Source organism: Dermacentor andersoni, chromosome 1 (genome assembly GCF_023375885.2).
Source record: "Dermacentor andersoni chromosome 1, qqDerAnde1_hic_scaffold, whole genome shotgun sequence".
NCBI lineage: Eukaryota > Metazoa > Arthropoda > Arachnida > Ixodida > Ixodidae > Dermacentor > Dermacentor andersoni.
This window is the reverse complement of record NC_092814.1, coordinates 234,251,390-234,264,052: the sequence shown is the minus strand read 5'-3', so window position 1 is coordinate 234,264,052 and position 12,663 is coordinate 234,251,390. Positions and strand designations below refer to the sequence as shown.

Sequence of the window (12,663 nt, the reverse complement as noted above, 5' to 3'; positions counted from 1 at the left end):
AAAGGTACAACACATGCTACGCGACTTTAGCTGCACAAATGCTTCATCAGATCGCGCAATAAACTCCTCAAATCAAAGATAATCTAGCACAAACAATTCGCAAATACGCCCCACCGTAAATCTGCCAAAGCTCGAAATCAACAAATTCAACGGAGAGCTTCGAGAGTGGCAAGGGTTCTGGAGTCAGTTTGAGTCGACTATCAACGCTAACCAGAACCTCTCAAACGTAGACAAATTCAAGTACCTCAACAAGCTACTTGACAGGAAAGGCGGCGGCTGTGGTAGCAGGACCTGACTTGTCGGAAGGCAACTACGAAGTTACTCTCTCGCTGTTAAAGGAGAGGTTCGACAGAAGGAAAGTACGGTAATTATAGAAGACCACATGTCATGGCCACTTAACATCAAGCCAGTGCGTGACTCACGGAATCTCGGTCAACTGCGCAGCCTCGTCGACGAAGTAGAGACAAGTGTACGCAGCCTCACTTCTTTAGGCATGAGTGTTGGCACTTATGGAACTTTGTTACTGACCGTAATAAAGAAAGCAGTGCCTGCCGAGCTTCGTCTGGAATACCAACGAAAAAACGAGGCTACGAATGAGGGAAGTAAGCTGGAGGTGCTCCTGCGTTTCTTTTTTTTTTTTTTTTGAGAAAAGAGGTAGCGACGCGGGAGATCATACAGCGGGCCGAAGCACCGAGAGACAACAGTGCCGAATTGGTAAAGGAAAGGCGCAACAGCAACATTAAAGCGGCGAACATGCCTACTGCAGCGGCACTGCACACCACGATCAAGGACAGCACAGGATGTCTATTTTGTAATTCGAACGGCCATGAGACCGGCAACTGTAACGCAAAGGCGGATAAGAGTGCTGAAGCGTGACAACCGGTGTTTCCGGTGCACAACAAGGGGGCACGCGGCAAGAGAATGCTGTAAAGCTAAGTGGCTCTGGTGTGCGATGAACACTGATGAAGGGGATGCATCTTTGTCACCGGTAATTGAGCGAGCCACGGTGTTGAAGTCCTCATTAGGCACGGGAGATAACTTGATATGCACTGGAAAGCAGCAGTTTCTCCTACAGACAGCGCGAGCTTGGACAGAGGGTCCACATGAACGTACACTTGTCAGGCTTCTCCTCGATGGGGGCAGTCAGCGAACCTTCATCCATTGCAACCTATCCAAAAATCTGCAGTTAAAAGGTACTTGGGGAAGAGGAGCTTAAAATATTTGCCTTTGGTGACCAATCAGCCATAACACGCACAAAAACGCGTTGTGTGGAGCTGTGGCTCAGAAGCCAGTACGACGGAAAAGGGATGTGAGTGGAAGCGCTAGAAGTTCCTTGCATCTGTGCAGATATCATGGCTACTCCATCAAATTCTGTTCTACTTCAACTTTCAAGATTTCACTTCCAAGTCGCAGACGCCTCGCAGGGCGGCGAAAGTGAAAATATTGACCTTTTGATAGGCGCTGATCGTTACTGGGAAATTGTCACCGGATCCACTAAGCGTCTTAGCTCCAAATTGATGGCAGTGGAGACTGTACTCGAATGGACAGTCCAGGGCGAGGTCGGCACAAGGAAGTCAACAGGAGTATGCTCCTCGGCTGCTGGTGTGATGCGGATAGGAGTGAGTGGACAAATTAACAAGGAAATATCAGCACAGCTAGTCTTTCTGGGAGCTCGAGCCCATCTGTATCAAGGAACATGAGCCAGTCCGTAACCAGGACGCGGTCCTTCAGCACTATAAAGGAACCGTCAACTTTGAGAATGGCCGCTGTAAGGTGTCGTTCCCTTGAAATTCGATGGTTTACGAGCTTGGCGACAACTACGAGTGTGCAGCAAGGCGTCTTAAAGCACAGACAACGCGCCTCTTGAAAGGAGATTCGTTGATTAGGGAATACGACGCCTGCATAAGAAACTACATAGAAAAGGGCTATGCAGAGCCAGCCAGCAAGGATTACGGCACGTCGGAAGGTCCGGTGTACTATATGCCACATCAAGCAGTTGTTCGTCACGAAAGCCAGACGACAAAACTGAGGGTAGTATTCGATGCATCATCAAGTGCCAAAAATCGCCTCTCACTGAACAATGTTTTGGAAAGTGGCCCAAACAGAAACCCAGAGCTCATTGATCTGCTGATCAGTTACCGCACTTACAACATTGCCATCGTTGCGGATATTGATAAGGCCTTTCTCCAAATATCCCTATCAGAGGGCGATCGGAACGCTGTGCAGTTCCTCTGGTACGCTATGACGCCAAAGAAAGGGGAAGAACTTCCAGCTGTGGTGACCTATCGGATGACTCGCGTGCCGTTCGGTGTCACGTCGAGCCCATTTCTCTTGGCTGCAACGTTGCAACGTCATCTTGAAGGCCTGCCGGAACAGTATGCTAAGACTGCGGGTATCCTGCGCAAGCATCTTTACGTGGACGACCTTGTAACTGGGGTTGACTAGCCTTGACAAGGGTAAAGTCTTGTGCCAGGAATCAAAAGATATATTGTCTCAAGCAGGGATGCGGCTACACAAGTGGATGTTGAACGACCGCGATCTCGTCAACTTCTTAGAGAATGGCAATGTGGAAAGAACGAATGCTGATGCTGGAAATGCTGCAGCTACAAAGGTATTGGGAGTTGGTTGGAATGCTCAGACTGACCATTTTGAATACAACCTAACTTCACTCATCGACTTCCTCTCCGCAAGAGCCGACAACAAGAAATTTGTGCTGCAGATCTCAGCAAGAATTTTCGACCATATTGGATTTATTGCTCCCACAACATTATGCGTAAAGGTAATGTTCCAGAAGTTGTGGGAGTTGGGAATTGGTTGGGACGATCCCTTGCCTGAAACATTGCAGCCTGAGTGAGACTGCTGGTGTAAGGAGCTGCCATGCATTGAAGGAGTGTCTATTCCAAGACTAATAGCGGCATACTTTAGAAACGATGATACGGAGAAAGTGGTGCATATATTCTGTAACCCAAGCTTGATGTCGCATATATCGGGACCAAGTCTTCGTTTGGACTAATAAATGTAAGCTTGGTCATGGCCAAATCAAGAGTGGCCCCTTTGAAACGCCTCTCGCTACCCCGATTAGAGCTGATGGGAGCCCTTGTTGGCGCGCGACTATGCCACTACGTTACCAAGACCTTGGAAGTGAAGAACGTTGCTACCATCCTCTGGACCGACTCTACAGTAGCTATGTACTGGATCAAGGGAAACGCTGCTATGATGGAAGCCCTTCGTAGCAAATCGAGTCTCAAGATTACAAGCGCTGACAGATCCCAAGGATCGGAAACACTGCCAAGGTTCAGACAACTCCGCTGACCTAATCACCCGCGGCATTCTCCGATCAGCCCTGCGGGAAAGCGAATTGTGGTGGAGAGGATCCCGTTGGCTTCAGGAGGATGACACGCATTGACCAACGATAAGTGAGCCGAGCTGGAAGGTTTGAGAGTGCCAAATGGAAGAGCGAAAGGTGATGGTGATGCCCATAGTATCATCGTCATCCATGGCAATTCTCAATGTTGAGAATTATAGTTCATTCAGCAGAGTCGTGCGAGTAACCGCGTGGGTCCGCCGCTTTGTCGACAACTGCCACAACAAAGAAGGAAAGACGATTGGCCCATTACGAGCTGAAGAAGTAATCGGCGCCGAGAGATACTGGTTGGCTAAAGCTGAAGGAGATGCGTTCAGCGACGACATTTCAAACCTGAGGAATCGAAGACCGCTGCACAAGAGCTCTCCTGTTTTGCCTTTCAACCCGTACTTCGACAAAGAGGGCCTCAAGCGAGTTGGTGGACGCTTGCAATTCAGTGATAACAACGAAGAGGCTAAGCACCCCATCGTTCTCCCTGGCAATCACCCCCTCACGTCACTGCTCATACGGAAAGAACACTTGAGAATGCTGCACACGGGTGTACGCGATACTCTAGCGCAGCTGCCAAATCGTATTCGATTATCAGAGGACGTCAGGCCGTAAAGAAAGTTATCAAGCAGTGCCTCGTCTGTCACAAACAAAGTTGCCCTCCAGCTACGGAACCAGTAGCACCACTTCCAGCTGACAGAGTGACAGAAGGAAACCCGTTCGACATCGTTGGCATCGATTTTGCAGGTACCCTAGATTTGTCAACAGTCACGCGATAGCAAAAAATGCTACATGGCTATTTTCACCTGTGCTGTGACACGTGCCGTCCACCTTGAGCTCGTCAGCGACCTACAGGCTACAGCCTTCCTCTTGGCTTTTAAGCGCTTTGTGGCACGCCGTAGAATCTGCTCGACGGTGTATTCGTACAACGCGCTCACATTCAAGCGTGCAGCAAGGGATCTAAAGGCCATGTTCATGCTGTTGCAAGTCGAGAAATTGCAGTCATACTTCGCCGGAAACCAGATCAGATGGAAGTTTATTGTTGAACTGGCAGCTTGGTGGGGCGGATTCTGGGAGCGGATGGTCCGATTTGTGAAAGTAGCATTGCGAAAGGTGTTAGGTCGGAGCAGCTTGAGTTTCAAAGAACTGACCACCGTTCCTTATAAGGTGGAGGCCGTGATCAACTCACGCCCTTTGACTTTCATATATGATGATGCTCAAGAGCCAGAACCACTGTCACCGGCGCATTTCCTTGTCGGAAGAAAGTTGACGACCCTTCCTCCACACCTGCTGCCAGACGAAATTCCTGGCGGTGGCATGCATCGCTCACGACGCTGGAAGTACCGGACTGCCATGGCCGATGGTTTCTGGAGACGGTGGCGGAAAGAGTACTTATTGGAGCTCAGATCGGCACATATGTGCCCACCAATGACATCGAGTGATCTGAAGAAAGACGCCTTGGTGCTCCTGAGGGAAGACCGCTTGAAACGCCACACGTGGAAGTTCGCCAGAATTAAGGAAACATTTAAAGGTAGAGACGGCAGGGTGCGGTCCTCCAAATTGGTATTAAGTGGGGGAAGAGAGGTGAAGCGACCGATACAGCTGCTGTATTCGGTCATTCCAGCGACTATAGGCGGCGCGACGGTAGGTCAAAATGGCTGCCGAGACGGTGATAAGGCGATCTCGCAAGCGTGTGCATCTCGAGCAGCAAAGCACGTCAGGCCCTCTAATTTCGCTGCAAACCATACTTTCTCTCTCGCTTAAGAGACGCAAAGGTGTGTAAATGAAGGCGAAGCTACGTTCAACGCCGGTCACATCATATGCTGCGGTATCAAGTCCATTAGAGACGATTTTTTGAAAAGGGGAGCGCAGAAGCGTTGCGGAAAAAGGAGACGTGGACAGGACAGACGCTCACTTGCGACTAAGTATATGTTCAGAGACAAACCACTAGAAACGTTATTGCACATGCGCTGTCATCGAGAATTGTAAAAAAAAATGTTTACATTTTATATAAATATATAAAATTCGCCTAACAACGGGGGATGCATCACTACATCAATAATGACAGCTATAGTGTAGGTGATAGCAACAACGGCACGTGCAATTGGCCTGCCAAAAGTCATTCCAAAAAAACATTCGGGGGGAGAGTGACAGAGGAGGTGGCGTAGAATCTTCAACTAAGGGCGAGGAACGTAAATTCCTTATCCATCAGATGCACTGACGGAGCGGAAAAAGGAGACGTGGAAAGGAAAGACGCTCACTTCCAACTAAAGTATGTTTTCAGAAACAAACCGATTTCACACAACCTAAAGAGGATCGGGAAGAAACACGGTGTTGACCTCGTCTTCACAGCTCCTCTCAAGCTTTCTCGGTTGTGCGCCTTTGCAAAACAGCCACAACAAGAACAAGGTTAGCACGAGCGTGAATCTGGCCTGCCTCGAGGATTTCCCTTTCGAGTCTGCCTTTGTATCTGCTTTTAATCTCGGTTTTATCGAAAAGGGGCTTACAGCCACAATCTCCGCAGTGCGCAGGAAGCTGCGCGGAGTTGCTCAGGGCCTTTAAAAACGAGCTCGGCGAGGAGCCGAGCTGTAGCCCCATTTATCCTCCTAGCGTGACGTCACACCAGCGAGCGCCCTCTCTCGGTAGCGCCGCAGCAGCGGCGCGCAAGGCTTCGCCTCCACCATCGATGCCGCGAGCTGGGGCCCCGTCTCTCGGTCTGGCGTGACGTCACACCAGCGAGCGCCCTCTCTCGGTAGCGCCGCAGCAGCGGCGCACAAGGCTTCGCCTCCACCATCGATGCCGCGAGCTGGGGCCCCGTCTCTCGGTCTGGCGTAGACAACGCAAACACAGCACCAGGTCGCAAAGTCCGTCTCACCGCTGCCAGCTAGTTGTAAGAGCTGAGATCGGACATGTAAAAAGGGGTAACTGGCCCATGCCGTCGTCCAACTCATCCACGCTAAGGACGTTATTGAAGGGAGGTACGTGTTGTCATCGAGAACGAGGAGTACTGAATTTATTTACGATATCTACATGAGGAGTGGAGAACGTTACGTCTCATCAGTCTAGCATCACTGCATTGAAGCACGCTGAGGAGCCGAAAAAGTCCGTTTAACCCCCCCTCCCCCCTGTCCTCCCTAGATCCCCAGGCCCGGGAAAACTGCCGCCCCACCTTCGTCCAGTCGGAGCGTCCAAAGTCGTCGAAGGACCTGGGTTGAGGACGAGGGTTCACACAGTCACTCCCGCACCTTTCTTCACTGAACACATAGAAAGGAGACGGTGATTATCACGCTCGACTCAAGCTGGCGCGTCTTGGTCCCTGGGATGACCCAGCAGTTAGCTGGAGCGTCTGTCAAACGACCGTGGCGGTTATCGGAGTCTGTGAGGAAACGCTGTAGAACACCCCTTTTTCAGGTGTTTCTTGCTCCCATTGGTCCGTGACGGCAAAAGTGAACCAACAAACAACACTCGATCCGCCAAACGTGTCTGGCCTTGCTGGCGCCACCGGTCTGTCCGAGGGGGACGCATTGTTAGCTTCACGAAGCGATTCGTCGTAGTGGAACAGGAGAGGCTACAAGGTCACTACCCCCGCTGACCGATCGTAACAGTACCCAAAGTCGTTTGCGTGCGCAAAATCTAAAACTCGCCGGTTTCTTGACGTTAGAAGCTGGTTTGTCCTGTATCTGCTAGGAATATCGGTGTGATCTCCTTTAGCGCATCGTTGCAATGCGACGTTCCTACATCAGTCAAGAATGCAACGGGAAGTGTTCCGCAAAGGGACCACGTATACATGCGTCAGCGAATCACCCCGTCTTGGTATCCGTACTTCCGTATCCTTGGTATCCATGTCCCTGTCTTCGCCTTCCTCAGTCGCTACCTTGTCGCGAAATTCCTCACCTTTCTGGGTTGACTTTTGTTCGTCAGGTGCCCAGGCCGTGACGGGATTCATAGTAGTAAATGACTTATTTAAATAATTAGATAGATAAATAAAGGAAGCGAAGGAAAATTGCTGCTGACCGCAGTAACTGTCTAGCTCATTCGGCTGACATCCGAACCGTGGTCAGCAGTGGATAAGAGAGGGAGCAAAATGAAGGCAAATATGATAGAATAAAGGAGAACTATTTACATATGTACGTACAATATAGCGACTATGTGAAAAAAAAAAATTGACTCGCCATCCCGCCCCTGCGAAAGTGGATGTCAAGCGAAGTTGGTGGAAACCAGGACTGCAACTGTTGAAGGGGGTATGCAGTGCTATATTGTTTTAGCGTAATGGTAGTAATGTTAATTTAGAGTAATGTTAGTAGGAATGGTAGTAATGGTAATTTTGACGGCACGTCGCCGCCCATAGCGGTGCTGCAACAACATTGAGCCAATTGCTAGGCTGGTTCTTTCATGTACGAAAGGCTAGGGACATCACCCCCATGTTGCAATCTTACGTTGGCGCGGCAGCTTGGGCAACAGCCTTTACTGGGAAACGTATGCGAGGAGCACTACGTGCCTCGCATTGTTGTCAGGTGCGCCTTATCATAAATTATGTGGTTCGGATCATTGCTTTGTGCATGTTCTTTATTGAAACGTATGCTGTTATGCATGTTGTATGCGTGATTCCAAGGAATGTATGCACTCCTCGCTTCACTTTGCTGACTGCTTGAAGCCTCTGCCTTAGGGGGGTATGAGCCACTGCTCCTGGCCCTGCACTGCCGCCGGGAACGGCCCACATTTTTGCTGACGGACGCAGACACGAAAAATGCCGACCGACTATAGACCGTTTTTTCCACGGAGGAAGGAAACTAAGGAGAGGCCCTACCCCCTCCGCGCGCTAGGAGAAAAGTGTGGCGGAAATGACGTAGTAGGTTCTCATTTTCTTGCTGCTTTTTTATTTTTTTTTGTTGTATGGCCACGCCTTTTGGGCCACAATGGCGGCGTCGTTATGGTTTTGAGCGCTCACACGTGTTGCTCGGGTAGGTTTCGGGCCGCGGCAAAGGCGCTGAGTGGGCGGGTTTGCGTTAGTCACCGCGTCTTGTTGCGCTGTGTTACCTGCACCGTGCTCTGCCAGATGTTGCGCGAGCGCGCGCGACACCACGCGCAGCGCGGCGTGGTTTCGCGAAAGATGTAAACAAGAGAGGAGGGTGGCCCAAAAGGCGGAGCATCGCCATGAGCAACACCAAATTCCGGCTTCACTTTTGCTTCACGAAGAGTGACGTCAGGGCCTCTCCTTAGTTTCCTTCCTCCGTGGTTTTTTCGTAGGCGCCGCCATATTATGAACGCAGTGGCGCCGCCTATGAGCAGCGCCATACTGGCTTGGGTGAAAGCGGTCTTTTGCATGGCAGGTATACGCTCGGCGGTAGGTTCTGGCGTTTGTTTTCGCGGTCGTGCGGTCTGTTTAGTATGACGTGCGTCTCCTACGTGGTAAACGGTCCTGTGAGACATGCTGAAGTGGTTTAAGGCGTCATGGCCGGAATTTCTGCTGGCGTTGAGGTGGACGGAACACGATGTGTGCGCGTATATTTGAGCCTACAATCAGCCTCGGAGATCACTTGTGTATTTCTGAATGTTCCAATCACTAATGTGACCTTATTGCAGTATTATCTTCTATTTCTAGGCTGCGGTTTAGGAGCCACGACACATACGCGACGATCTTAACAGCGTGGGTACCGTTCTGCTACGATAGGAGCTGTGCTGTTATACTTTGACAAGCATTCAAACTGTTCGCTGCAGGTTACACTGCGTGACTACTTGGTTCGATGGATGAGGTTTCCACCTATGAATAAAAGTTTTGGCTAGTAATAGCATCATACCTTACAGTCTGAATTAAGCTTGTCCAGCAAAGCGACCGTTTACGAACTGCGCGAGCGTCCTAAGCAGTAGTAGGTGCTGAATTAGATATCTTTGTTCTATATAGCGCATGGTCCAAGCATAGGGCATCAGCGGTTATATATTTATAAACGTTGTGCGGCGTTAGCCCGTTTTCTCTTGCTTTTTAAAGAAAGAAGATGATAACCGATTTTTTTTTTTTTTTTTTTTTTTTTGCGGTTGTGTTCGTTCATTTCTCTACGACGCACTCACACGTATTAGGGAAATCTTGCGCTCAAAGATAGCCATCGCATTCTTTTTATGCGAACCCTCTCATATATTATATGGCTGTATACAGGCCAAAAGGGCAATGCCGAAGCACACAGCTTATATATATGTATCGTGCTGGCTCATCAACCGCAGTGATCGCTGTGTTGAGCAGCGCCATGGGCCACATGCAGCAAGGCTAGCGTAGACATATGGTAATTTCAAGCATACTAAACTTGAAATGCGTGAGAACGATGCCAGTGTATCACAAATATTTGATAGCGCTTGCCGCTCAGATATTTCGTGGTTGCCTTAGGTTGGCCGTGCACAGCACGCGCTCTTATGTTTTACTCCCTACGCCAATCGATCAGACAGTGAGCTGATTTACCATTTAATGCTGGTAATACAGACACGCCGGTTTCCTTTGTTGATTTAAAATCGATATAAGCAAAATAGTAAAGAACACATACACGCACAGCGACTGATAATGCGCGTACACCGCGGCTGATTATGCGCGTCACATTTTTGCGCTCCCAAGACATAATTCCGCCTATAGTAGTTACCGATGCACCGAAAGGCTTCCCTGACGACCTTATATGAACGAACATGGCGTAAATTTCACAAAGTAAGATCTAAAACATCTCGAAATCGTTCCGCAGCACGCGACAGCAATACTTTCAAGCAGCGCCGCGCCGGATCGCCCAAGCCAGAGAGGAGGAAAGGCTCTCCGCGCGCCCTATCCTCCTCGCCCGATGAAACGGTCTATAGTCGCGTACAACTTTAGAAGGCAGGGGCATTTGCACCCCCCCCCCCCCCCCCCCCCCGAGCTTCGAGCTAGTCGGACTTTTGAGCGGGGTTATTTCTTTAGTCGCGGAGGCAATCGGCCGCCGCACTTCGGTCATCTGGGCGGGGTCTTTCCTGCCTTCTTAAAGTTGTACCTAGCTAACAGCTTCGCTGTAGAAAAAATATCCATAGTTCGCTTGGGACTGACTTTATCGAGAGAGTTTGTCACCCGGCCCCGCACACTGGCACTGTTAGGTCACTCATAGGGCCATTCGGCTTTTTATGGTACACATCAGCGGTTGCGCGCACGTAGAGACAACCACGGCAGGGCTAGAGGGAAGACGCATGCGCGAAGAATGTTGGCGAGATCGAGGTACTTTGTACTCGATTTCAGAGCTATATCCTTCGACCTGTTCTTCCTACGGAGGCTTTCTTTGTCCCCGCACTTGGCGATTTCTGCTGTTCCTGCGTGACCGCGGCGTACTGATTATTGCTGAATCATGCTGAACAAAGAAGGCATCTCCCCTTCGTAGTGGTGGCATCTGTATAAGGGAACTTTTAGATGAACGCACTACGACTCTGAGACCAAGGAATTCCTGTTAAAGTGCGTTATACGCCGTTTCGTTGCGGCCGCTGCTAACCGCCAAAGCCGATCGAAAGACAACCAGCTAATTGCTGGGCCATACTAGGAACCAAGACGCGAAAATGGAGTCAAGCGTGACACCCCTGTCTTCGAGCATCTCTTTTCTATGGGACAGTGAGCCGTGGGCGACCGGGGGTGGCGTTCCGTGAACAAAGGTGCTGGAGTGATTGTGAGCGCTCTCGCCCTCCAGGCGACTACGAGCGCTCCGAGTGGAAGATGGAGTGACCTCGGGTTTCCCGGGCCTTGTGATCTAGGGAGACCAGGTGGATTTAAGCGGACTTTTTAGTGTGCTAGTGTGCTCTGGTGTGCTGACGTGCTCTGATGTGTGCTCGCCAAAAAGATGTAGCCTTCTGACCTGTAGCTCATGCGACGAGAACGATGTACTGCGTTCCGTGCTCCGGCCAGTAAGAGTACCTCTTCTATGTAAACAATGGCGTTTTTCACTGGTCGATCTGGAGCGGTCGCCGAAATCCTCGAGCGAGCGCTCGGGTTTCATAAATCCGAATCGGCCAGCGGAGCGCAATAACGCTCCGCGGAGGATCACACAGGAAGTCTGCGTACGCGGGACCAGTGGCGTAGCAACAGGGGGGGCGGGGGGGGCCGCTACACCCGGGGGGGGGGGGGGGTGACAGGAGACCTATGGGCCCCGGGTGCCAGACGACCTAGCTACGCCACTGCGCGGGACACAAACCGGTTCCGGAAACCATGCCCAACTTCCGCTCTGTACGTTTCCACGGCAACTAAAGTCGCCATCCCCCGTGCGTAATTTGACCGCGGCAGTCGCAGAGTCCGTCATTTCCATGTCGCGCCCGCAAGGATTGTGCATGGACAACGTACATAGAAGGCATCGTACAGCACCTGCGTCACCTCGTAATCGCTGTCGTCCGAGCTCTCATTGCTAAACGTGAGCTCTGCAGCAGCACCGAACGCGGCCATTTTGCGAAGCAACACAATGTTGTGCGTACCAACCGGGTACCGATTTCGCTTGAAGACGGAAGTGACGCGATCTATTTCCGCGCCTTGGTGGCGGAGCAAGTGGGAGCGATCCGGCGCGGAGCGAGTTGATCCGAAACGACTAATGGAACGCGCGAAACCACTCCAGATCGACCAGTTAAATTCGGATTCGTTGTCGCGGAGCAAGAAATCCTGCTCCGAATCGACCAGTGAAAAACGCTACAAGTTTCCCTTTCCAATGTAAATAAACCCCCTGTTCCGTTCCTCATCTTCTCGACCTCGTACTCTTCACTGAAGAAGAAGCCGTCAAGTAACCACGGACGACGCCGTGGGCCCACTTACGCCCCGGTAGCGTAGGCCAGCCACTTTACGGTTGGCGTGTAACGCCCCGTGCAAAAAGTATGATCGAAAGACCATGCTTAATGGAAATGGAGGATGGATCCTTAATTTGCTATGGGTGTCTCGAGTGATTGCCGGTCTGGCGGGCGCCCCGCAGTGATTACGGGCCCCTTTGTTTGTGTGCGTGACAGGAGGGAGGGCCGCCTTCCGCGAACTGTGCGACTCAAGGGGAGACTCCGTTCCGCGAACCAAACTGGACCCACGGGTTGCCGCCAGCGGAGGCAAGCACGTGCAACGTCGCATAGGAGAGAGGGAGCAGCCGCCCATCACCGACAAGACTCAGCACATGTCACGTGACGTTAACGTGAGCAAAATCCCGCCTACGATTATAGCGGGCCTATTTAAGCGGCCCCGCAATGTATCTTTATTATTATTCTCTTTTATATCCTTCACCAACCATGGAATAAACAGTGCAAGTATCGCACTAGAAATCGTCTCGCCCCTGCCTGGTCGCCATGGTCTACCGGACGCC

The 12,663-nt window shown here is 50.9% G+C and overlaps 3 protein-coding genes across 3 annotated transcripts; all 3 read left to right on the top strand.

Moving 5' to 3' along the window:
• The first annotated feature begins 1,794 nt into the window (after positions 1 to 1,794).
• Positions 1,795 to 2,445, top strand: LOC129380954 (uncharacterized). The gene has a single exon (XM_055063269.1). The coding sequence runs from the start codon at positions 1,795 to 1,797 to the stop codon at positions 2,443 to 2,445; it is 651 nt and encodes a 216-aa protein (XP_054919244.1).
• A 1,003-nt stretch (positions 2,446 to 3,448) lies between these two features.
• Positions 3,449 to 3,967, top strand: LOC140218578 (uncharacterized). The gene has a single exon (XM_072288377.1). The coding sequence runs from the start codon at positions 3,449 to 3,451 to the stop codon at positions 3,965 to 3,967; it is 519 nt and encodes a 172-aa protein (XP_072144478.1).
• Positions 3,968 to 4,144: 177 nt separating this feature from the next.
• On the top strand, positions 4,145 to 6,567 carry LOC140218575 (uncharacterized). Its single transcript, XM_072288373.1, has 2 exons — positions 4,145 to 4,883; positions 6,491 to 6,567. Exons 1-2 carry the CDS (start codon positions 4,145 to 4,147, stop codon positions 6,565 to 6,567), a joined length of 816 nt encoding a protein of 271 aa, XP_072144474.1.
• Positions 6,568 to 12,663: the final 6,096 nt, after the last annotated feature.